General features: G+C 42.6%; 1 protein-coding gene across 4 annotated transcripts; it reads right to left on the bottom strand.

Moving 5' to 3' along the window:
* Positions 1–4,257: 4,257 nt before the first annotated feature.
* MAX (MYC associated factor X) lies at positions 4,258–22,768 on the bottom strand. 4 transcript variants are annotated; one of them, XM_044438157.1, is made up of 5 exons: positions 22,503–22,768; positions 22,288–22,314; positions 12,097–12,204; positions 7,196–7,325; positions 4,258–5,502 (listed from the first exon to the last, which is right to left on the bottom strand). In XM_044438157.1, exons 1-5 carry the CDS (start codon positions 22,536–22,538, stop codon positions 5,318–5,320), a joined length of 486 nt encoding a protein of 161 aa, XP_044294092.1. In that variant the 5' UTR covers positions 22,539–22,768; the 3' UTR covers positions 4,258–5,317. The 4 variants fall into 4 exon arrangements, with proteins under 4 accessions (XP_044294092.1, XP_044294094.1, XP_044294095.1 ...); XM_044438159.1 differs by having other exon boundaries at positions 7,196–7,319; positions 22,503–22,766; XM_044438160.1 differs by lacking the exon at positions 22,288–22,314 and having other exon boundaries at positions 22,503–22,767.
* Between the last annotated feature and the right edge of the window lie 1,132 nt (positions 22,769–23,900).

The raw sequence follows: 23,900 nt of genomic DNA, 5'->3' as shown, positions 1-23,900 counted from the left end.
ATTACTTGAGGTCTGCTTAGCAGCACCTGCTTTTAAAGCAGAGGTGAAGACAGGTGGTTTCATGGCCTTTGTGCAGTTTTTCATCCCATTCTAAAAGGCTGAAATGCCTGCCACATTACTGGCAGTCAGAGTTTTAGCCAAAATGTTCTGCTATTTGTTTAGATTCTATATTTTGATTGTGTCCCATTTGTTTCTTGGCCACTCACCAGCTGAATTTGGCCCTGAGGCTGAAAGAGGCTCAACAGTCCTAGTCTGAAGGCATGCAAGAGTTCTGATAAACAGGCCTCATCCTGAACACTACCTGGGAGCTCTATGAATAGTTAATTCTTGGTGAAAGAAAGGAACCCAAGGATGAAAAGACTTGGTTGGTTTCTTGGTGCAGAACTCTCACCTGCTTGTAAACCACTAACCCAATTTACAGTACTGTTTTTCATCTCGTCTGGAATTGATCGTAGCTGCCTCAGTAAATTTTACAAGCCTCTAACCTCTACAGCCCAATGGGAAGGCCTTGGCAAGCAGTTTCTATGTAGTTAAGACCAACTAGGTTGCTAAGTGGGCAAGACTGAATAGCAATAGAACCTCCTTTGCTTCAGTGAAAAGACTTTGGCACTGGTGGGCGAGGCTGTTTGCAAGGAGGTGCTTATGACTTGTATTAAAGAACCACTAACAGCAACTACTGAAGAGTAGTTCTCCACTGTAAACAGTACAAGAAATTTCATTTATTAAGGCTCATCAAATTTGAGGAAAGGGACTTAGTTTATCTATCTGATCAAGTACACAAGTAGTAAAACCCAGATTTTTCTTGGGTTTCCTACTGATGCAGGGGCTATAGGGAGTATTGAACCAGAGGGTAAAACCAGACATTTCAATTATTTCAGTCATTCTTCATCTAATTTTTACTCTAAAATAGGCACTGGTTACCCATCTGGATTGGACTCCCTAGTACAGGGTTGGGGCATTAAATTCTGGATCAGGCCTCTGGCAACTATACGGGGGGGGGGGGGACAGCTGCCTGAGAGACACTGAAAATAGTTTGGTTTGACCTTCGCATTGCCAAATGACTGCTATAAATTCATCAGGGACCACATTCCAGCAGAGGGCAGAAGGGTAGCTGCAGGTAGAGCAGCTGCCTTCCACTTTCACCCCACCCAGCCTATTGGCCACATCAAGCTATCTCTGGAGGAGGCTTTTTGAAGGTAGAGGGACCTGGGTTGCCAAACTTGGCTATGAAATATATGCCTTATATATGCAGTTACCCTAATGTAAAACCAGGACAAAAAAGAGCTTATTTTCAATTTCTTAAACTGGTTTTTGTTTCATCTGAGTTCTGTCTGCACCTGTGCAAGTCATTTTAAAGCTGAAAATGGCCATTTTGGAATAGAGGAGTAGGTAGGCCATGCTGAACCAAGCCAACTCCCCACAGTCACCAGCATGCCTAGGACTATACATGGGTGGGAGAAGGCTGCCTGCATTTTTAAAAATCATATCCCCACACATCCCTCCCTCCAAAAAAGCTCAATTTCTCCCAGAGAAGTATATTTAATAGATAGGATTCTTGTGTTGTATGAGGAGTATTTAAAATGTAATTGACTGATAGAGTTTGAAGGGGTACATTCTCTAGCTCTGTCACGTGACTTGTTCTTGGCAAGTCTCACCTTGAGCTTGGCACTAGAAACTAAGCTAGCCTTTTGGGACCATTCCATTCGGTGCAGTTGATAGTCTCAAAAGCCTGTAGCCTAGGGAGGGAGTTTTACCTACAGAAGACATCTTTGCTGCATATGGTTGAAATTTGTGCTGTTGCTGTACAGCTGTTCCGATTCCCATAGCAGAAAGCAGATTCTTATCTGCTGCTGAGCCACAGCTGTGAGAGGAAATGCTTCCTGCATATGATTGTTCTAAGGGACACCCCACCCCACCTCTCGGTTGCACTCGCTTGTTGCTGTGCTGAAGCAAGGTCCTTTAGCTTCCACTTTCCAACAGTTGAGAAATGGCAAAAGTTGATTTTGTGGTTTTAGAGCTGCATCAACAGCCCAAAACCTGCACCATTACAAAGCTTGCCTTGTGTTCAGAAATTGAGCAAACTCCTGGTGAAGCCACCTCCTTCCTGTGCATGTGTTAGGCTGTGCCAGAGCATTCTGCAATCCTAAGGAAGCAAAACTCCATACCATCTGCAAAATCCAACAGGAAGGGCAGTTGAATCTTTTAAGTTTCAAGAGTGCTCTTCTACTGTTGTTCTTCACCCAAAGCTTGCTTAGTGGGTTCCTGGTCCTCATTCTCCTGATTCTCAGCGTCTATCCCCCAGCTCGTAGTGGGACTAGCCCTCATCTTCAGCATTGCGATGACATCCCATGTTATTTCCTGTTACATGTACATGCTGTGGCAAGTTTATTTAGCTGTCTTGCTTTACCCTTCTAGCAGTACTTTACAGAATGCTACTCTGTCTTCCTAGTCCGAACAACCATTCCAGGTTAAGTGCTCACTCCTAAGTAAGGACCCTAATCTGCATGGAGAAGTCAGGGATCCTTTACCACGAATAGCTGAAGAATCGTTTGTACCCCTCTATGACAAAATTCCATCTTCTACAGAGTTACTAGAATTTTCCAAGCTGGTCACACTAGTAAATATATGTGAAGAGATGTGGGAGCAGCACTAGACACTTGACTTGGGATTTTATGCTGCCTCATAACCCGTCTCATAACCCAGTATGCCCCAGATGTGGCCTTGTTGGGTGGGTATTTTGAGAGCCGTGAGTTCAACAGATCTAGAGGACACCACATTAGGAAAGACTGCTCTGTGTCACCCTATAGTATATCTGTTACATAACCCTTAGCCATACATACATGTTGACTTTCTAAATTGCCAGCTTGGGCTGAAGCATGCTCACTAGCAAGTTGGTTGCTCCATTTTGAACAGAAATTACCCTTCTGTGCAACAGCCCAGCTCTGGCTGGAGCAGTGGAACAATTCGGATTTTACCCACAACCAGCAATTCTACAGCGAAACTTCTGTGCTTGTGAGGAAAGACTACTCATACTAGTTAGGGCTGATCACAGTTGGAATCTGGAGCATCAACAGGTTCCTCAGCCCTGATAAAGAACTGAGGAGACACTAATAATTAAAAATGAGTTAAGAATACAATCAAATCTACGCAGCACAAAATGTGTAGGCTAGCTTCATTAAGATTCATTTCTGAGCAAAGCTTCCAGCTTAAATCTGGGTTAAATATCCAGGCCTATGCAAGGCTCTTCATGAATGGCATCTACAGAGGATGACAAAACTATCCCTGTATGGATGTATTTGACGCAAAAGCAACTCCAAATCTTTGAATCATTAAAACCCCAGCAAGCCAAAGTTAATCTTAACACTTTCTGCATACCTGAGAGCAGCTTACATCCAAGCATCCAGCATCTTTCACTATTAGCATCTATTTGCATATTCTTTGTAAGGAATAATAGTTCCCCTAAGTGACTACCCACTTCCAATGATTCAAATTAAGCAACAAAAAAGTGGGGAATCATGTTTACGACTGTTGAGTAATTCAAGGTTTTTCTCACAGCCTATGGAATTCTGGCCTCTTAGCCGCATCCATCACTGAAAGCTGTGTATGACACAAGCATAAATCCAACTGGGATCTGAGCCACGTTTGTTCAGTGGGCATGAAGGATGGAATCCTCAGTCCACGTGAGAAGCACTTCTTCTGTGCTATTGTGGATTTGTTCCTTAGTGAACAGGAGTGGATTTTTGCATAGGGTTCTTAACATACCCATTGCATTTTCTGAATGTTAAGATCTGATTTATTATTATTATTATAACATTTCTATGCCGCCCCTTGCCGATTTGAGGGCTCCAGACAAAAATATAGATAAGCTTTATTCTCAATAGTCCTAACCCCCCCCCAAAAAAACTAAAAAACAAACAAAAAAACAAAAACAAAATATGGGATACAAATCTATGAAATTAGGAATGAGAAACGCATGGTCCTCCAGCTGTTGGACTGTAGCTCACCATGGGCTATGCTGGAAAGAGCTCATGGAAGCTGCAGTCTGACAACATCTGGAGGACACATTCCTTAGTCCTCTACTGAGCAAATATATGTATAAATGTAAGATGAAAATCAAACATACAGTATGGATTTAGCTTTTGTGTTGTAGAGTCCCATGTTATCCAACCAGTTGATGTAAAACTCAGGTGTGAACTGCTAAAAGGCATACCCCCGCCCACCCTGCCACTGTCCCACAAAAACACTAGTACCAGTCACAAGGATAAAATACTTTTTTTATTTATAGTCTTATAGTAAAGGGAAGCCTTAACTTGCAAGACAATTCTTGGGCAGTATGTACAACATACTTCAGTTCCATGGAATAGACTCACACCTGGACAGAGACCAAGCTACACTTGTATACACTAAATTCAGAAAACGTCACAAACAAGAGTGGGAAAAAGACAAAAAAAAATCAAACCATACACACATGCATGCACACGCCCGTGCACATGCACACATACATACAGAGGCCTTTGCTCACTCACAATCTGTGCCCCTTTAACTCACATGGGTTACTGGCCCATTTGCCAGAGGGCAGGAGGTCCACGCTTGGATACAGTTATTAGTACCAAGTAACAGATTTTGTGGTGTATTTACATTAAAAAAAGCTGGCTCTATTTCTGAGAAATTCAAAAAGAGGAAAGAATTGATCATGGTACGAATCTGTAGCTTCACATCACCAATGTCCGCAGCAGGAGAAGGAATCTGACCAGACTGAGTTTCCATAGGAGGAAATAAATACCAATTCACTTGCCAAAATACAAAAAGGAAAGTAATCTCTCCACCCTGCCCCGAATCTTGCACCATCACTTCAGGCAAGGAGGGACTTACATGCATGTATCAGCATGCCCCCCCTGCCCCACCAAGTTTCTTCCGGGGACATTTGGCTTTGTTGTCATAAATAGAAATATTTTGATAAATGTGACAGAGAGGCTGGCGTGGCTCTAGCAGAAGAATGGAGAGGTCATTGTCCCCACGCAGCCCAGGCAATTGCAGGCTTTGGAGTTCATCAAATGGCCTGGGCATTCCTGGCACTAGAAACTTGCAGCCACAGGACCAGACAAGACAGAACTGCATCCTGCTCCGAGCTATGGCTGCTGTCTTCCAGAAGGTAAGCTGCCAAGCCAGGGGTTTGGACTAACTCAAAGGGGCCAGAAAGGGACAAGGAACAGAGGAAGCTGCAGTCCAAGTGCCTGTACTAAAGGAAAAAAAAAAAAAAAGGAAAGTCCTTAAGCAGCCAGCAAGTGTCTAATGGCAGCGGGAACTGAGACCTCTTCTAGCTGGCCTCCATACGAAGTTTCTTCCTGCTCTGAGGCTCTTCCAGCTCAGACTCTGAACTGGAGTCAGAGCCTCCATCAAAGGCGGAGATGGTGCTGCCCTTGGGGTTGGTGTAGAGGCTGTTCTCCGAAGAGGAGTAGTTGGGCTGCAGAGTACTTGACCTTGCCTTCTCCAGTGCACGAACTACAATGCAAGACCAACAATATGGGAATGGATAGTGGAAAAACAAACATTACCCACAAAGTGGAGGCAGGTTCACATATTAGCATCTGGTTCATGGGATCTTTTAAAAAAGGCTTTTCAAAGCAAAAGGCCTTCACAAAGTAGCTTACAATACAGCTAATGTACATTTGCTTTAAAAAATTAAAGTCAATAAAAAACAAGTAATTCCAATCTCTTCTGTGCTACAACTAGATGGGAACTGCTGAAGATGCTGAAGCTAATATGAGTTTGTTGCTTGTTTTTTTCAAATATATCATTTTCTTTCAATATTCCATACAGAATAATATGAGGGGGAGTTTTGGGGGGGATTCTATAAATATCTTCAATTTCAAAATGAGCACTGAAATTATTAACTTGATTATAGGGAGGTTAAAAGGTGATTTTTCTCTGCTCCCCATACAAGTTTGTTTTCATAAATGTAAAGGTATACAGTCATTATTAGTTAGATTTAGAAATTTAGATTTTCTTGCCAAAGTGCTGATTGTTTCCATTTTCAACTTTTGAATACCCCTGGCTGCACACACATGTATGCACAATTTGCAGACTGGCAAGATGAAATATTGAGGAACATTTTTTCCTATGGCTTTAAAAGGTCAGAAAGTTTTTACTCTAAGTGCTTTGAGATGCGCTGGCATAGGAGCTCCACATATGGATCTTGTATAAAATGGAAAGACTAACCTTCTGGATCACAGCACAGGTCTGGCAGGAGGAGAGGGAAAGCACTGGCCAGTTGGCTTGCCAGCGACCAAATGCTGAAACAAATCCAACTGTTTTGCCATGATCAGTAGTGGCCACTGGCTTGTCCGCCCCTCAGCCTCACATTCTCTTGTTACGGGACTGTTCTGACAGTAAGGCTCAAAGCTCAGCTCAGAGCAGTCAAAACAGCCTCACGCCGTCAGGGAGCAAAGAAGCATATGGCCCAGAGAATGCCTGGAGACATGATGTACTTCTTCTGCCAAGCTGGACAGGAATGGCCTGCTTGGATGGCCAGCTAAGACAGTCAGCTCAATTAACCATGGCCAAATATGCCGCAAAGGCAAGTGTGCCACCATGAGGGTGGGCATCTAACCTTTTGAAAATGCCACTATGGTGTAATTTACGAGCAAGGGCAGATGAAGACTACTTGCCCTCTAGCCTTAGCAGTAGTGAACCGAGCAGCACTGCAACGCTGCTGTATCTACAGACACTTTACTTTGCAACTCACTGTTTGGAGGGTCAACCGTACAACGTGTTCCAGGGGCCAGAGGAGGGGTGGACTGAGTAGGCCTTTCAGGTGAAAGAGATGCTGTGCTTGCAGGTGCGCACGCACAGGGCTGCTCAACTTGCTGCTCAAAGGGCTTCCTAGTGGCAACTACTACTCACCCATTCTAAGCAGCAACTAAGGCCCTGGGGCAATACTGTGTGCGCCTGGTGTTGGCTAAAGGCAGGAGCGATGGACAGGAATGGACCCTGCAGGCAGGTTGCCTCCAGGACCAATTCAAGAGGCTAGATTCTTTCAGCGGCAGGCACCTTCCCTAAGCCCTGTCCCTCATCTTTCTGTTTTCTGTCTGGGCACCATACGCATAGAAACATGTGGCAGAGGGTCCTGCTGCAAGGCTGCAGAAATCCCGACAAATGACACAGCACAGTTACTCACCAGCTCAGATTCCCTCACCTTGCTGTTCCAACAGGGCGTTTTGGCGCTTAAGGTCATCAATGTCCTGCTGGTGTGTGTGGTTTTTCCGGCGCATGTACTGGATGTACTCTGTGGCTTTATCTAGGATTTGGGCCCGGGATGCCTGTTGCAATAGTAGGAAAAAAACACACCAGATAAAGTCCTAGTTCACATAGGCAGCTAGGCTGATATGCCCTTCTGCAGGGGGCTGATTTTTTTTTTAAATGCAGTCCACTTTTGATGTGAGGTGCAACCTTAGAATCTAGGAGATTTGCAAGAAGTTCAGCTCTAGAGATGGAGGGGTTTTGAGGATCTACTATTAACTGTTTTCCAACTCTGTGTTCAACTTGTTATAGAAACAACTGTTCTCATGGCACTAAACAAAAGCATACAGAATAAGTAGAACTCACAGAGGGGGTTGTAGCAGACTTGGATCATTCCTTCCACCTATGTAGGAAAGGCCCCTATGCTCTCAAGAACACCCCCAGCAAAGTAGAGACTAATACACAGTGCTTTCTGCGCTGCAGCTATACTGCAGTACTATCTGCCCTCAGCAACTGGGACTACACAAGTCAGTCCAGCAAACTCAGTGGCACTGTGTGATAACATAACTGCTTGTCTGTTCTTGGGAAACATGTTTGAAAACCTTTCTAAAAGAGATTTTACAAGTCACTTGTAACCTTCTGTGCATTTTTATTAAAACTGAAAATTTTCAAAATTTATGTTTGAAAATTATGTATTGAAAATTTATGCTTGCAAGAGTCACGTGGAATGAGAAATAAGAAAAGGCATATTCAGTTCCTGCAAACTCGATCAAGAATTATAGCTGGAAGAAAAAGGGAGGAGGAGGATTCTGGACTAGAGGACTGTTAGCAGGGAAGGAGCTCATCATTGTTCGGTGCTACTGAAGCAGAGACAAACCTGCTGAAGGAGAAGAAGTCAGACCGTACTGGAACCACTTTGTTTTGCTCGGCTTGGATTTCAAAGAAGGAGTGGAATCCTGTTCGATCCCTATTGTGAAAATGTTTCATGAAAAGCACCATGGTTCTCAGCATGTGAAGTTCAAGTCTGAACTAGCAGAATATGGCAGAGTTTAAAAGGGTCACAATCCCTTGCTCAAACTGTTGTGTGTACCAGGTTTGGACTGCACTGCTTGAGTTCAGTCAAGCATTTGGTAGTTTACATTTCTGAACAGAAGTAACAAGTCATTATGTAAAGCATACACCCACCCCCTGATTAAAACTCTCTCTCTCTCTCTCTCTCTCTCTCTCTCTCTCTCTCTCTCTCTCTCCCTCCCTCCCCCCCTCCCCCCCCCCCTCCCCCCCCCCCCCCTCCCCCTCTCCCTCTCTCTCTCTAAACAACCCCTGAAGAAAGGAAAAAAAAAATTAGTCCTAGCTTAAAGCATACTTGATACAGAAGGTTATCTTCTATTGGAAAAACTGCTTTGTTATAAAAAAGGTTGATTACACTCATGCTCTTGATTCATTTTCAAATTACACATATCTCAAGCACAGGATTGAGAAGTATACTCAATTGTCCAGCAGAAGTTTAAGCTTTCTGTAAGTAATTCCAATATTTATACTTTTTTAATATCTTGCAGAATTTAATCACAGTGGATAAATTAAGCATATCCTTCCCCTGCCATGGAAATCTATGGGACCTGAAGTATTTAACCTGTATTGCACCCATTGTTTCTTCTCCTACAGACAGCATTTTTTTTTCAAAATGCAAACTACAATAGACAAGACAATGGTTTGGATCCAGACCTGATATAAATAGGCGAGCTCCTTCCATACATGAAGTGAGTCGGATCCAGCAGGGGCTCCTGCTCTGTGAATTTGATGCTCCCATGAGTGAAAGGAGAAAGAGAGCGAGAGCGAGAGCGAGAGAGAGAGAGAGAGAGAGAGCGCGCATATTTGCTGATTTCCCCTCTCTACTGCAGCTCCCAGAGCCACCTCTCATGATGCTCTGGAGGGTCCCCCAACCCTGCAGAATAGATTTTTGGGGGCACAGGCTGCAAGGAGAATTGATGAGATGCATCTTCCCTACCTTCTGCCCACTACATGACTCTGAATACAACCCAATGTCTATAGTTAGCATATGGGAAATAGCAACCAAGTATGCCCCCCTAACACCCATGTACACCACTGTCATACTCCCTCCTAGTTTATGAGCCATAGTCCCAGCACCATGATATCCCTCTACAATTTACGATCTGACCTAATTAGTTAGTTTGGTATGGGAAAGTGCTACAGCTAGATATCTCCAAACCATTGAGAAGTTTGCTAATTACCTGTGGATTACAACAGCTAAGAGACTGAGCCATGAATCTGGAAAAACCTGGTTTGATTTACAGTTCTGCTAGGAATATACTAACTAGCTTAAAGCAAAACACTCTTTTGGCCTCTGCCCCCACATCTGCAATTTGGAGGATGAAATGTTGAACACTTGGAAGTGCCTCATGAATGTTAAGTATCACTGCTCCATCCAAATTTTAATACGATAACTATTTACTTCTTGCCATTTGGGAAATAAGCTATTTGTGCCTATTTCACAGTCCCTGTCTAACCACTACTTTTGAAATGTAGGATTCTACTGCAGGAACAGCAAATGAATCCAACATTAGGATACAATAGTTCACCTTCTAGTTTGATTGCCTTTAGCACTGCAGAAGAAAGTCACTTCAAGTTGGTATAGCAAGGCATATTTTCAACTAGATCACTTCTGAAGTTAAGTTAACCAGATTACATGCTCCCAAATGTGCTTTTAAGTGGTCCATTAACACATGAAATGTCTGCTCCTTGTATGGTAACTTCCTTTTTTGTTTTCTAGGGGAAAAAACTCAGTGGCAAATGTTATCAAGTGACATTCCAGTAATTTGCCCTGGGATGGAACTAAGCTAGGATGAGGAAAGGAGCACACTGCAAGCATTTTCACCTTTAGAGAACTTCTGTATCTGGGTCTTCATGCAAATCACAGCATCCTGGGAAGTTGACAATATTCAGTTTTAATGCAAAGTTTCAGACCCGGGCCTATTAGTACAAAGTCTTTTTCCTGCTTTGACAGCAGTACTGCAGTTACTGTCAAAAGAAGGATTCCAAGTTGAAAACATTATTTCAATGATCAACTAAGAGTGCTCTTTTCATTCTATGTGTGCGCCTTACTGGAAGAACCAAGTATGTAGATGCACATTTTCAGAGACTGCCTCAAAGTCGTATGCCTTCTTTCTTTGGAAATTCAAAGTAATGTTCAAAAGCAATGAAAAACCTCCAGCTGGACTGGATCTTGGAGGTTAGGAGTAAGATGGCAGATGGCTAGGCTGTGCAACTGCATACTTTCAGAGAGTGGCATACCTTCTCACACCTCTTCCCCTCTTTAGAAGGAAGGGCAATGGGGAAAGGGCTTTCTCAGTTTGACCATGCATATTTGTCCACTTGTCCAATCACCAGAAGGCATCACATGTGGCACAGTGAACAGACCAAGTGAAGCCTGAATATGGTTTTGACTCTTTGCAGCCCCTGCACCTCTGATATACCAAACAATGGCTTTAAAAGTTTTTGGCCTTCACTAGAGTTGCCATCACCCATGCAGACTACAGACTTCCCTCTAGGCTCTGAAATTCCAGACTGCTGACAATTCAGCAGGTTGCACTAACCTCAAGAGGGACTCCCGACAGAAAAAACTTAGGTCACATATTTTAAGCTAACAGTAGATTACCCAAATGTCAAGCCTTAATCCTGAAAGCTCTGCCTGCATAACATGAGTAATCAATGGGTATGTCTTGATGCTGTCTAGGACATAGTGCCATCAGAGGTGACTGGACATAAAAATGCTGCCTTTCAAGCTAAGTACCTTGCACTGAGCTACTGCAGACAACTTTGCAGGCGGCCCAACCAGTGGTGATGGGCAGAGCACCATTTCCTCATTCCTTTTCAGGACAGCCAGTTTAGCTCTATGGAAAGCTAATACCTGCTATCATCATTATGTTGCAAGGCTAGAAAGAAAGGGCAAGATGGTCACCTTTCAAGCCTCTTCTATAGACACTGAGTTAAATCACACAACTGCTGTACTTGGTTGCTTGTTCCCCCTGCCCAGACTGAAGGATACCTATCTAAACTGTTTGCAACAAGCCTAAGCTACAATCCTACAGGCTTCAGGAAACCTTTAAACACAGAGTGGTGACGTGCTTCTGACACAACTGAAACATCTCTTCACTAACAGTAAGTTTCAAAGTAAGAGAGAAAAAACACACACTGAACCCATCACAAGGAGCGCAATCCTATAAAATGACCCTGTGTAACCATGACAGTTCATTCAGAGGAGAAAGAGGCTGGTGGAACGAGATCATCAAATCCCCCTGAGCTACAAGGGGAAAGACACACATCCCTAGTCTGGTTTTTCCTTTTGCTTTGCCTTGTCCTTTGTTGATTTAGACTTTAGGCAGAGAACTACCTCTTCAGATCTGCCAGCAGCCTTTCAGAGCTAAAGCTAAACACAGATTTGCCACTGTTACAAAAGTAGGTGTTGGGAGGACAACAGAAGAGAAGCCTAGAACCCTCCATAACATGGTGCAACTGCAGCAAGCAGATGACCTAGCCCTCTTCATGAAGTGACTTTAAAACATGTGGAAGCACACAATGAAACAATAGCTTGCTCACTACTCTGTGAATTCATCTTCCTTGCAGAGCTTAAGACAGACCATCTGTGAACACCTTGAATGGGGCAAAAATGTTCCTTCAACAAGACCCTGTTTGGGATCCTTGCATAATGAAATAATCTATATTTGGAAGTGGCTATTTCTTCTCTTGCGACGTGAGCCAAAAATGGAACTGAAAAGCCATTCTGGTCCAGTTGATGGACAGCACTCCGAGGAAGCACATCACTTCTCTCAATAAACTCACCTTCTCTCCCTGAAGTGACGGCACAGAGTCCCGCAGGCTGTGGAAACTGTCCTTGATGTGGTCCCTACGTTTACGCTCCAGTGCATTGTGGTGAGCACGTTTGTCAGCCTAGATAGACAAACGACAAACAAGTATTAGAGCCCCGATGTCACTGAGGGCGAGAGGGTGTGCGGCTTCCACTGCATCCCTGAACCCTGGACTAGGATGAACACAGAAAAAAGAAAGCACCTCCATAGTCAAAGCCCTGCTGAGAGGAAGAAACAAAGAAATAAGCGATTAAGTAGCATCCAAGAGAGGCCAATTCCAGCACAGCCCTAAAAATAAGTGTCACCAATAGAGAGGTGGATGGGCATTTACCCTGCAGCATCTGTGTTAGGACTATCACATTTGTTTAGAAAAAACTTTGTGTCATTCCCTGGACAAAGTCTTTATCCCTAACAGGGGACCAAAAGTTTCTGGGTATTGAATTGGCTATTGAAAAGGCCTGTAACAAAAACAAAAAGAAATTAAGACTTTATGTAGGATCCCCAAAACACTAAGGAAACATTTGGGGTGCAGTCTTGGCACAGCTGTAGCCCACAAAGGACATAATGTTAATTCCCCTGCTCAAGACCCTGGGCACTGGAAGATTCTGGGGCAGGGGGATTAAAGGACCCTTAATGTTATCTAAATGTTATATTATGTATACATTTTACTGAAATACTTGTAAATACATAAAGTGACACTTTCAGTTTTGCTGTCTCTACTCAGTTCCATTTCACATGGAGACATACATGTACTTCGGTAACACATATATGTATTCTCTCATACACCTGCTAAGGATAATATCCTGAAAAATATTTATTACCAGTTTTGAAACAGCCATACTTGCATCCATTCATGGTTACAAATGAACTTATTAAATAGAAATGCTTCTATAGAAAAATGAAGGTCTGAACCGGAAGATTTTCATGGGAAATTTTCCACCTCACTCTGCTGCATGTAAGTGATAATATCTGAGCAAGGACTCTTTATGGCTATATCATCCACCTAACAAGAAAAGCTAGGGCTACTTGGGTTAGCTGAGGAACCATTTTTCCATGTCCAAAATTAAAATCTTGATCAATCTATCTGTCTTGATGCATAAAAATCAGGGTGGTTTTTATACAGGACAACAATGCAGATGGAATGGAACTCTGGATTTATGAAAGGCAACTAAATAACTAAATAAATAAATGGAACACAGCCACAATTGTATTCAAGATTGTGGAGTATAATCCTGAGAGACAAAGTATTTCTGGGATACTATCATCATTTACTATGTATATGCATGAACTGATCATGCTCTGACTAGCCACACATCAAGCTAGTTGCAGTAATTCAACAGTTATTCCCTATAACATACAGAAGTACAATTTCCTTTTCAGCAGGCTCTTCAGGGTTAACTGTAGTTTCAATCAAACTAGTTCCATCACCCGAAGGGACACTAGGATAGGTCCTTGCTAAATAAATCCTAAAATGGTTGCAGCAGAAGATGCAATTATTAGTTATTCAGAGCTAAATTTCTCATTAGAATCCTGTAGTTTAAGGCACATTTCTTTTAAGGTACCAAAAGATTAGTTTCTGATTAAACGACTCCCTCTCTAATTGCATAAATAGAGAAAATGTATGCCAGGATGCAGGTTTTTTACACTATTTTAGGAAAACAACTTTTAGCAACAGTTAGCCATTTTAATGAGACTTGTGAGATTAACATTTCTGCAGCAATTCACATCTGCCCCACCAAGGATTTTGCCTTTTCTTCTCTGCACTGATTAGTGACACCCATTTGTTTTCACTGGCATATAAAGACAATTCAGGTGGCACCAATGAAATCAGATTGTGATTAACTGAACACCACCTTCCAAATGTCAAGGCAGCCTGCACTCCCACAAGTTCGGAGATGATCCCACATCCAGCTCTTGATGCAGAGAACAGAGATTGCCTGCCAGATAAAAACAGCTCTCTGGGCATGGCTGGTCCCTAAACCCCATGCTCAAAGCAGCTTTTCTATAACTGCTTCTTTTAGATCAACATGGCATCCTTGTTAGAGGCAGGACTACACTAACAAAAGAGCGTCCCAGTCTTCTCCTCCTACACAGGCATCAAATGCTCCAAAACTATGTGGTACAAAGAAGGCATTCCTCAGGCCACCTGGATAAGCCTGATTGCCCCAGCTCTTGAACAGGAGACAAATAAATTAGCACAACCAAGAGGGGCAAGTGCAACGAAAACCTAACAGTTGCTGGTCTGTTTATGCTTATTGAACCTTGTGCACCAAGAACGGTCGTGGTGAGGTACAATGGACGGGAAAGCATGCTAGCATCCAAGTTCACATACAGCAGGTAACACAACACCCTTAACATTTTCCTTTGCCATACAGATAAAACTTCCCCATGTCAAAAGATGACCTGGAATAGCAGGAGGTTGTGTCCCTCCCCGTTCCCCATCCTCACTCCTCCTGCTGCATCCCAGGGAACACCTGGGGTGCAGGATAACAGTGTCTGAAAACTGGCAATTTCAACCCATCATCTGCTGCCCCACTCAGAGCTCCTACCAATGCCAGGGGTGCAGGAGTACTTGTGAGCAATTTAACTCTCCTGACATTGTCAGGAACATGGGGTGGGGGGACAGGACCCAGAGTGTGGGGCAAGAAGGGAAGAGCCACGGGAGAGGAAGGTAAATCGAGGGGCTTGTCTGCTACTGGCTTGTAAGGCAGGGACCAGTTAATTATCTTTTAAGATGTCAAACCAAGAAGTGACCTACAACAAAAGCTGGAAGTTTGCCGATAAGACAGGCTACATCTACATGCAGAAGCACAGTGAGAAAAATGCTTTTGAAAAAAATATATTCACGAAGTCTAATTTTTTAAAATGACATTTTGCTCTCTTGTTTTAAAAAACCAACAGTTACATCTCATCAAAAACATTATAAAATTATCTCCACGGTTTCACAAACATGAATCAACTGTCACACTCACATATTTGGCTGGAAATTCAGGCAGCCATGGACATGAATATTGAATAAATGGCTCTCTTCTAACTAACAGCTCTTCTAGAAAGTTCTGCACTTTTGGTTTCTGTTCCTCTGAATAAAGTCACATGCTCAAATAAAAAGGTTGGATAGGGTTGGATTTTTCTGTGTGTTTATGGCGTGGAGGAAATGGCCCAAGTAAGGCAGAGGAATTTGTTAAAAACAGTACAGCACAATCAATGTTGTAAAAAATCTGTTTTAAAAAAATTAAACTGGATTTTAAAAACTTTAAATATTATGCTTCTGTTAAGATATATGGAGGCTAACTTTAAATAGTCTGGATAAAAAGCATATTAGCCATACAGTTAGTCTCTAAACTGAATCAACATCTCTAGCAGATACACTGAATTAAAGGAGGATTTTCAGTGCAAATGAGGAATCAATCTGATCATTGGTTCAGATCAAATATGAATATTTAGTTTACCCAAACAGAGGCATTTCATTGTACCTGAAGCTAAACTGTTCTATTCTGTAGTTATAAAACTTTGCTTTCACATTTTTGTAAGGACAAGACTGGGACAAGATGGAAGGGAGTAGAAATGAGAAAAAGTGGGCTAAGGAGACAACAAAGTTGTCCAGTGTACATCTCATACTCTCATAATTAGGTTTCTACCCTATAGCCACTTCCCTAACAGCAAGCCCCACTGAACCCAGTGGAACATTTTCAAGTATTCATGTATAGGAGTATGCTATTAACCTCAATTAACGTGAGTTCTAGTCATAACACAGAGCCTGTTCAGAACTATTGTAAAAACATTCCCTCTGCAGGTAAAAACGGGAAACATGCACAAATTCATTGCACCAGGAAACAGAGTATTGCACTACAGGTTATGTATGCTAGCGCAACATAATTTATGACAGTGCTAAAGTTGACCTGAATGCTGCCTGGTGAGACAAAGAGATGTGAAGCCTACTTGTAAGAATGAAACAGTGCAGAAAATTAGCTGTAAATTAGCATGGAGGGCAGGCAGCACAATGCAATAAGACTACCTCCAGCCATCAGAACAGGTATCCCACGTAATCTCTGCACTTCTCCTGCCATGCAAAACACTTAGATGGCAGTGTCATCCATCTCAGTATTTTGCTCAAGAGGAGGCTGAGGCATTTGTACTGCATTTGCTGGGGGTGCCTGTCTCCTTCTCTTGCAACCCCTCTCCTCACCCACAAAACTCCATCTCTAAGGTTGCTCTTACAATGTTGGAGTTCCAGCTGGCACAGCTCTTTCTGCACTGGATGTCAGGATGGAGGACATTCCAAGCTTAGACTTCCAGCTCCAATCTTGGAGTGGGTTACCAACTCTAAATCATGCCAAAAAAGTGTTTGTTAGAAAAACTACTGAATAATGTGAAAATGAAAGGAGATAATTTTCTCAGAAGATAAATAGGCTGCTCTATAAGTAGGAACTTCCAAAGCGCCAAAATATGCAATTTAGATACCTAAGCTTCCATAACTGTTGTTCAGTTTTAAGGCTTTTGAAAGAAAGAACTCCAAAAAGGGCTTTAAAGAGTTCAAGAAGGTGGGAAAAATCCAAGTGGAAGGTAGAAAAAGAAGAATCTCAAATATGTTCTCCTGAACTGCCAAGTGGCTGCACTGATCACTAAAATTATTAAAAATATTACCAGTGGTAAGGAAACAGTGGTGTTGAATCTGCAAGAAATCAAGAAGAGTAAAAAAGAGCTTTAATTCCACCTCACACAACACTATAGTAAAATTATCATACAAATTATATAACTAGTGACAGAGTTGCTAGTTGCAAAACTTTCCCACGCAAAAGTTAAATCTAAAGTGGTGATTACTGTCACTGCATATATAATGCCACTTCTTCACATCTAGAAGTACACAGATATAATCACAAATCCTCCAAAGCAGTCACAGCTTTCCAATAGCCCATAAAATACTTAGCTGCATGTAAACGTTTGAAAGAACTGGTGTCACACTTAGAATAAAAATATATTTTAAAGGAAGGCTAAAAAATAAAGGTTTAGCAAACAAAATACTACCTAGTTGCTTATGTTTCTTGGTATTATTTAATCAGTGCCATTACAAATCTTGATGCCAACCATAGTAGTGATGTTCTAAAATGGATATGGTTTTATCACAGGTTCAATCACAAAATTTTATTGTACCTTGCAATGCCAAGAGTTAGTTCAACTAGCCAGCTTCCCCAAAATCAAAGTAGACAGTGATGATTAGAAAACTTTCTCACAGTCCACACTATTCCCAGGTCAAAGAGTTCTGCCCAAGAACCTTAATTCAAAAGCCAATCATAATATGATTTAACCATTAAATCATTGGTAACACTGAGGATCACTCTGAAGAAATTTGGAGGATCATTTATAAAAACAATATAGTATAGACGGCCTATCTTTTCCAGAACATCATGGTACACTTCTGCAGCATAGATGACAGAGATACCATTGGTTATAGTAAGCTAAAACGTCCTGTTCCCGCAACAATTTTATAAGAAGAGAACCAACTAACAGTGCATGTAGCACCTGGCTCTACAGTAATGCATAATGACAAAGAGTCAAAGCCAGCAAATTGCATTTAGGAAAGATTGCCAGATCAAATTCAATGAGTTCTGGCTGGCACAAGCCATGCTAAATTCTGAATAAGGATAGCATGAAAACACTGGCTTCCATTCATCAGAGCAAGGTGGCCCACTGCCATGCTGTTCTCCATTACTACCTCATCAGCTACTTTCAAAATCATTTGACTGTCCAGGAAAATCTCAGCTCCTGGCAAGGAAAGGCAGCTGAGGCAGGGGAGGAAACCAATATTGCTCTCTTCTAACAGAGAATGCCAGCAGTTAGAACCCTGTGTAATGTGCATGGGCTCGTGAATATGAGCATATTCAAAATAAACTACAACAGCCTTCTCCAAGCCAGCGTTTCATGTGTTTAGATGAAAATACCCACCATCCTCAGCTATGCTGGCCAAGGATGATAGGAGTTGCCATCCAAGACATGTGGAAGGCATTTCCCTGGGGAAGGCAAAAGTCCATTTATCTCCAAAAGTCTAATGCTGGTTGCATAACATGCCAGAAATCAGGCAGGGACATATTAATGAGGGACCTCACTTTTATTCAAGCAGCTAGGTAGGCAGACAGACAAGAGCTTTCATGGTCTATCAGTAGCTAGGCCATAATGTAATGCTGGAATAGTCCCTTGCCTCTGAAGTCTATCCATAGCAAGGGACTCTACAGTTTTCAGGAGGGTTTCTTTGGCAGCTGAGAAGGCTTATCACCTAGTGATAGGCAGTTGCTGATCTCACAGTATCCTGGTCTCTTTCCATCTGCACGGGCAGTTCTTAAAAGAAGCAACTTTTGCTGAGATGCAGAGAAGCATGACAGGCTTAAATTATTTGAGCTCTATGCAGCAACCATGATAGCACACAGTAATTTAATCCTTCTTTTATCTAAATCTAAGTTTTCCTAAAATTCCATGCAGGATGGCAGCTATGAGCCTTGGATCATCTCATTCAATGCAAAACTCGATATTCACCTTAGTGTACTGACATTCAATACAGCCATAAGACCTCTGAACCTAGACTCATGCACAAAAATATTAGCAGAGAAATCTTATGGGAGAAGCAGAGGCAAGAACACCGACAGAAAAATCAATTGTTCCATTTCCCTCTTATTATCTGCTCATCTTTTTCTACTTTTTGAAACTTTCCCTCCCATTGATTGCAATGAGAGGGAAATGAACTATGACAGTTTTAGGGCTGAGTGAGTTCTTCCCCTAGTCTGAGTTGTATGCCAGAAGACTGGGAAGATTTTCAGTCCTGGGGATCCACAATCTCTCTGAGACATCCACTAAACGCCTTATTTTAGGACACTCTGATGTTGGAAAAGCACTGACTGCAAACTTTTAGCAGATGCATGGAAGCAGCTTGTGAGGTCAATTTCCCTCCTCAAAGCTGGACTTTTCCATCCTTAGAAAGGAAGATCCTTAAAATTCTATAGAGCTCCTGAGAAGCCCTCCCAGCATCCATCAGACTGCAGCTTTTGAGTACTATGTTATTTTTAAAAACTTAATAATGAAATTCTCAGTTTTTAAAAAAGCTACCAAAATACTGTGAATATTTAGACTGTAAATATTCAGATCCTTTACTGCTGCTCAACTAACTGTACATTTGTAAAACTGGGTAACATTAAGACAAAATAATTCTACTAAACAAAGCTCAAAAGAGTGTTTTGGTTCTAAATACTAAAGACACAATGCCGCCCCGAGGTTTCGGCAAGGGGCGGCATAGAAATGTTATAATAATAATAATAATAATAATAATAATAATAATAATAATAATAATAAGTCCTGCTTAGCACAAGAAGGAACTGCTTACATCCTTACTATTTGTTAAAACTTTTCTAAATAGTAAGCTGGAGCTCTTAAAATACTTAAGATGGTAAAAATAAGCCATTTCAGCAGAACAAGCTTATGCCTATAGCAAATAACACACTTATTTTCAGGATAAATGTCTTTGATTTAAAATCAATGTTAAGAAAACCAGTTATTAAAAAGTTTTTAAAACAAATTCCTAGTTTAAGTATTAATGTTAACATTTACACTCCTCATCATTTACATTCACGTAACTAGGTCATAACTGCTACCTATCAAACCCATTTTTAAGAAAAAAATTATTTTTATAAAAGAAACATGTAATATATGTATTTGGGGGAAAATATGTATTTGGGGAAAAATCAACATCTAGCATGATAAATACATGATATATCACATATTTTCTAATGGTTTCAAGGAAATGGACACACTTTTCCTATTTGGAGAAAAAAACAATTCCAGGGAAAACTCTCTGGAAGGAGCTAATTTTTGCTAATTCCTTCATCTACCATTCACATAACCTCTCTAGCCCCACCTCCAGAACAGCTTTTCAGGAGGTACACATAGCAGGTACACATAGCATAGTACACAACCAGCAAATTTGTCAGTGGAAATAACCTGTAAGCAGAGTTCTGTGCATAGGGATACTGGATCTAAGCCAGTGACAAGCAAGTTGTCGCAGGCACTAAGGTCATGCATCCCCAGAATGATCCACTGCCTATAAGTGCAATCTTGCATTATTGTATGATTCCCAACTATCTGAGCCCTGCAATCTGTTCAGTTCTCAAATTATGGAAATTTATGACCCAACTAACCAAACAGCAAGGACATTCACCTCTCAGCTCAGTAAGAAACATTCTTTTAAAAATCCTGTAACTAATCTTTAATTTTTAATATTTATATTATGACTAGAAAACTATCAGAAGCTTATAATAACTACAACCAAACATTGCTTATAGAAGGTTCTGAACATCAATCGTTCATACTCTGCATTTTACTCAGACGCATTGTTCAATGTGATTAATTGACAGAAGACTGGGCACAGGAGTGCAGCCTTAAGTTTCAAATGAGTGATCTGGCCTAGGATCCTTGCATACATACAGAGCCAAACTCATGCCCAGTTATATCTGATGAAAACTTGCAGTGAGCCTGCACGATCTAAGGTTTGGGATTATACTCCTAGTTTGTATAAAAGTTGCCAATCAATATATTTTATTAGAGCAACCAGTTCGCATGCATTGTTGTTCAACGAATGTATGGATTTCAAAACCTTATTCAAGCTGGCCATTTTTTTTCTTGACCACTTGATGCATCATGATTTAAAACCAGTTTACTCTAAAAAGTTGACTATATATCAGTCATTACCATACATGCTTCTTCTTTTATGTACCCTCACAAAGCAAAGCTATTGATTTCAACTCTTCCTCATGCCATGAGTACTACTATTCACAAATTTCTAAGGACAGCAATCCATGGCATCCATGAATGCAAATAAAAGGCAACAAGAAGAAAGTACCTTCCTTGTGCCAAGTGCCACTGTAAAATGCAAGAAACTTTCCAACAGGTGAAGTCAGTGCATGAAAAAAGAAAACATACTACTCTATTGTTTGGAGGGCTATTTGGAGGTAAATGCACATCAAATGTAGATTTTAAAAGAAAGAAACCTGTAATTTCCCTGTTACTGTAAATGCTAAATAGCACATCCAAATAGCTGCATATAAGAAAATAAAAACAAAATATTCAGGAACTGAGCATGCTGCTTTGTGGAAGTTTTCTGTAGAGGCCAGCACTCCCACAATAATCCACTAAGAAGATTAAACACCAAAATAAGAGAATTTCCAGCTTCTCACTCATTAAATCCTCTGGCAGCAGCGGGGGGGGGGGGCGTTCTTCCACAGCTCTTTTGAGCATTCTGCAGTATTCCGTGCGCCAAACAGAAAACACACAGTCAGAAGTTGCTGCAGGTTTTGCTGCCACTAAAGGGCAGGGTATAAAATTAAATTTTAATTTGTAAAATTAAAAACAACACACAAGTATTTCCTTATCAGTTTCATTTTCAGTCTTCCCATTTCCCTCACAACAACACACACCCCTTCTGACTGTCTGTGGCATTCTCATTTCCTCCTAGCACAAGGGAAAAAGTATTTGCTTAGTCGTTTGCAAGGGCAAATCCCATCATCTCACTAGATGGACTTCATTCCACCATGCCTTCAATATACTCCAGCCTTTAAGGTTGAAACAGCAGGAGGGGGGCATTCCTTATCAACATGCTTGCTATCCAGTCAAAGTTGTGGGTTTGGCCAGTCCTGTAACCTACATACAAGAAGCACAGAAGCCACACATGCACAATCGTCCAGTCAAATCCCCTCCAACTTGCAGTGAGCCTGCATGATCTGCCACTGCTGCCGTTCCCCCTTCTCCCTCCCGCATTATCAACACCACCACAAGCCAGACAGGCTGCACGAGAAGATAAGTCTTCCCAGCGCCGAGAAGAAACTCCAGCCTCTCGACCCAACCTCTCCCACCAAGCGTCTGTCTCTCTCTGTCCCCAGACACAAGCGCACACCCATTCGCCTGTCTCTCCCTCCCTCTGAATTCGGTCTTTCAAGAAGCCAAGCCAAGCCAAGCCAAGCCCGGGCAAACCGCTCTTTCTCTCCTCCAAGAATTCCCCTCCCGCCTCCGATCCCCTTGCCTGACCCTGGTCGGCTGCCGGGCCGCTCTCTCTGCCTGAGGGTCGGGAGTGGGGGGGAGGGAAAGGACGGGGAGGCGGGTTAAGCGAATGAAAGGCAGAGAGACGTACCGCAGACTGAAACCTCGGCTCCTCTTCCTGCAATAAGAGGGAGACAGAGAGAGACACACGCGTTACTGTCAGCGCCGCTCAGCCCCGCCCGCCGCCGCCTCCTGACACGCACCGACCGACCCGGGGAGGAGTGGGGGATGAGCCCGAGGAAGGGAGACGGGACAGGGCCGGCGAGGCCGAGGGAGGTGGAGGAGGCGGAGAAGCGCGAGACTCACGTCGCTCTCCACCTCGATGTCATCGTTATCGCTCATGCTGCCGATGGTGCCGTCGCCCGGCCGAGCCGCTCCGAGGCCTTCCTGGCAGGCGCTGCGGGTCGAGCCGCGGAGAGCGACAACAACAGCCCCCGCGCAGCTCAGCCAGAGCAGCCTCCGCCTCCTCCTTCTCCTCCGTCGTCGTCTTCGCCGTCGTCTCCTCCTCCTTCACCAGCATCAACGGCACACGCACCTCGTACCGCACGTGACGGCTGACCCCACACCGTCCGCTCGCTCTCACGTCTGCCGCTCGCCCCGCGCAGCATGCCGGGGGATGTAGTCCAGTGTGGCGCAGGGCACTGACGAGAGGACTCGTCTACGGACTACGATTCCCGGCGGCCCCTAAAGAGCGCCGGTCCTTTGAGGTCACTACCTGCACTTGCGCAGTACTGCCCCAGTCCATTATGGGGGGTGTAGTCCCTAAGAAAGAGGAAGGGCTCTGTTTCCCGGCAGCCTGAGGAGAGGACACGTGGATGGGAGGAGAGAGTATGTTGTTTAAGTGTCTCCCTTTTTCTTCTCTGTCCGCCTCGCCCTCCCGCTCTCCTCCTTTCGACTTTCTGTTTCCTCAAAGAAACTTATACCTTAGGCAGAAAAATGTTTGCGCTATTAAAGCTTTTCTGCTATTTTTTTTCTATGCAGGAGTATAGACAGGAGCCAGATACTAAAAATAGCAACACTCAGAACGTGTTAGTTTCCATTCATATTCTGTAACAAATTGTAACAAAAAGGTTTCAAAGTGTGATCCCAGCATAAACTTACAGAACTGAAAGTCATTTGCAGATCTGATGCTTGCTTTCAGGGATAGCAGCTAGATAGTTTTAGACCCTAGACTTAATGGTTTTATGGACAGGGAGAGACACCTTTAGATGGTTATGAAGGACACAGCTAACATTTCTTCTGCTTCCTCCAACCGCCATTCCATGTTTAAAACTGGTTCTACATCTCAGGTAGATAGATAGCAACAAATATACAACCCTGACTGAAAAAAAAATACTGAGCATATTCAACACACATCATAGGGTCATCATGGCTACCAGAATAAGAGGGTTTTCCTCTACACCCACCACTCAGGGTGATCATTTAGGGCCCTCTTAGATTCCAGGACCCTGTACTTTAGGTCCAAGGACCAGTATTCACTGCATCACTGGTTGGGCTCAGTACCCTGGGAATGGTTACCAGCTCACTGCAGGATAGCTGATACTCCCACGACATTGTCAGTAACTTTAAGGGTAGCCATTCTTGAGCCGAGACCTTTCAAAGAGAGATACAAGTGTGACATTTCATCTGTACAATTCATTGAGAAATACAAACACACTTGTGGTTGGAATAGGGTGTTTTGGTTTGGTTTTTAGTCACGCTGTG

This window comes from Varanus komodoensis, unplaced genomic scaffold (genome assembly GCF_004798865.1).
Source record: "Varanus komodoensis strain SLA01 unplaced genomic scaffold, ASM479886v1 scaffold32, whole genome shotgun sequence".
In the NCBI taxonomy this organism is placed as follows: domain Eukaryota; kingdom Metazoa; phylum Chordata; class Lepidosauria; order Squamata; family Varanidae; genus Varanus; species Varanus komodoensis.
The sequence above is the reverse complement of the archived record's forward strand: the minus strand, read 5'-3'. Positions and strand labels throughout refer to the sequence as shown.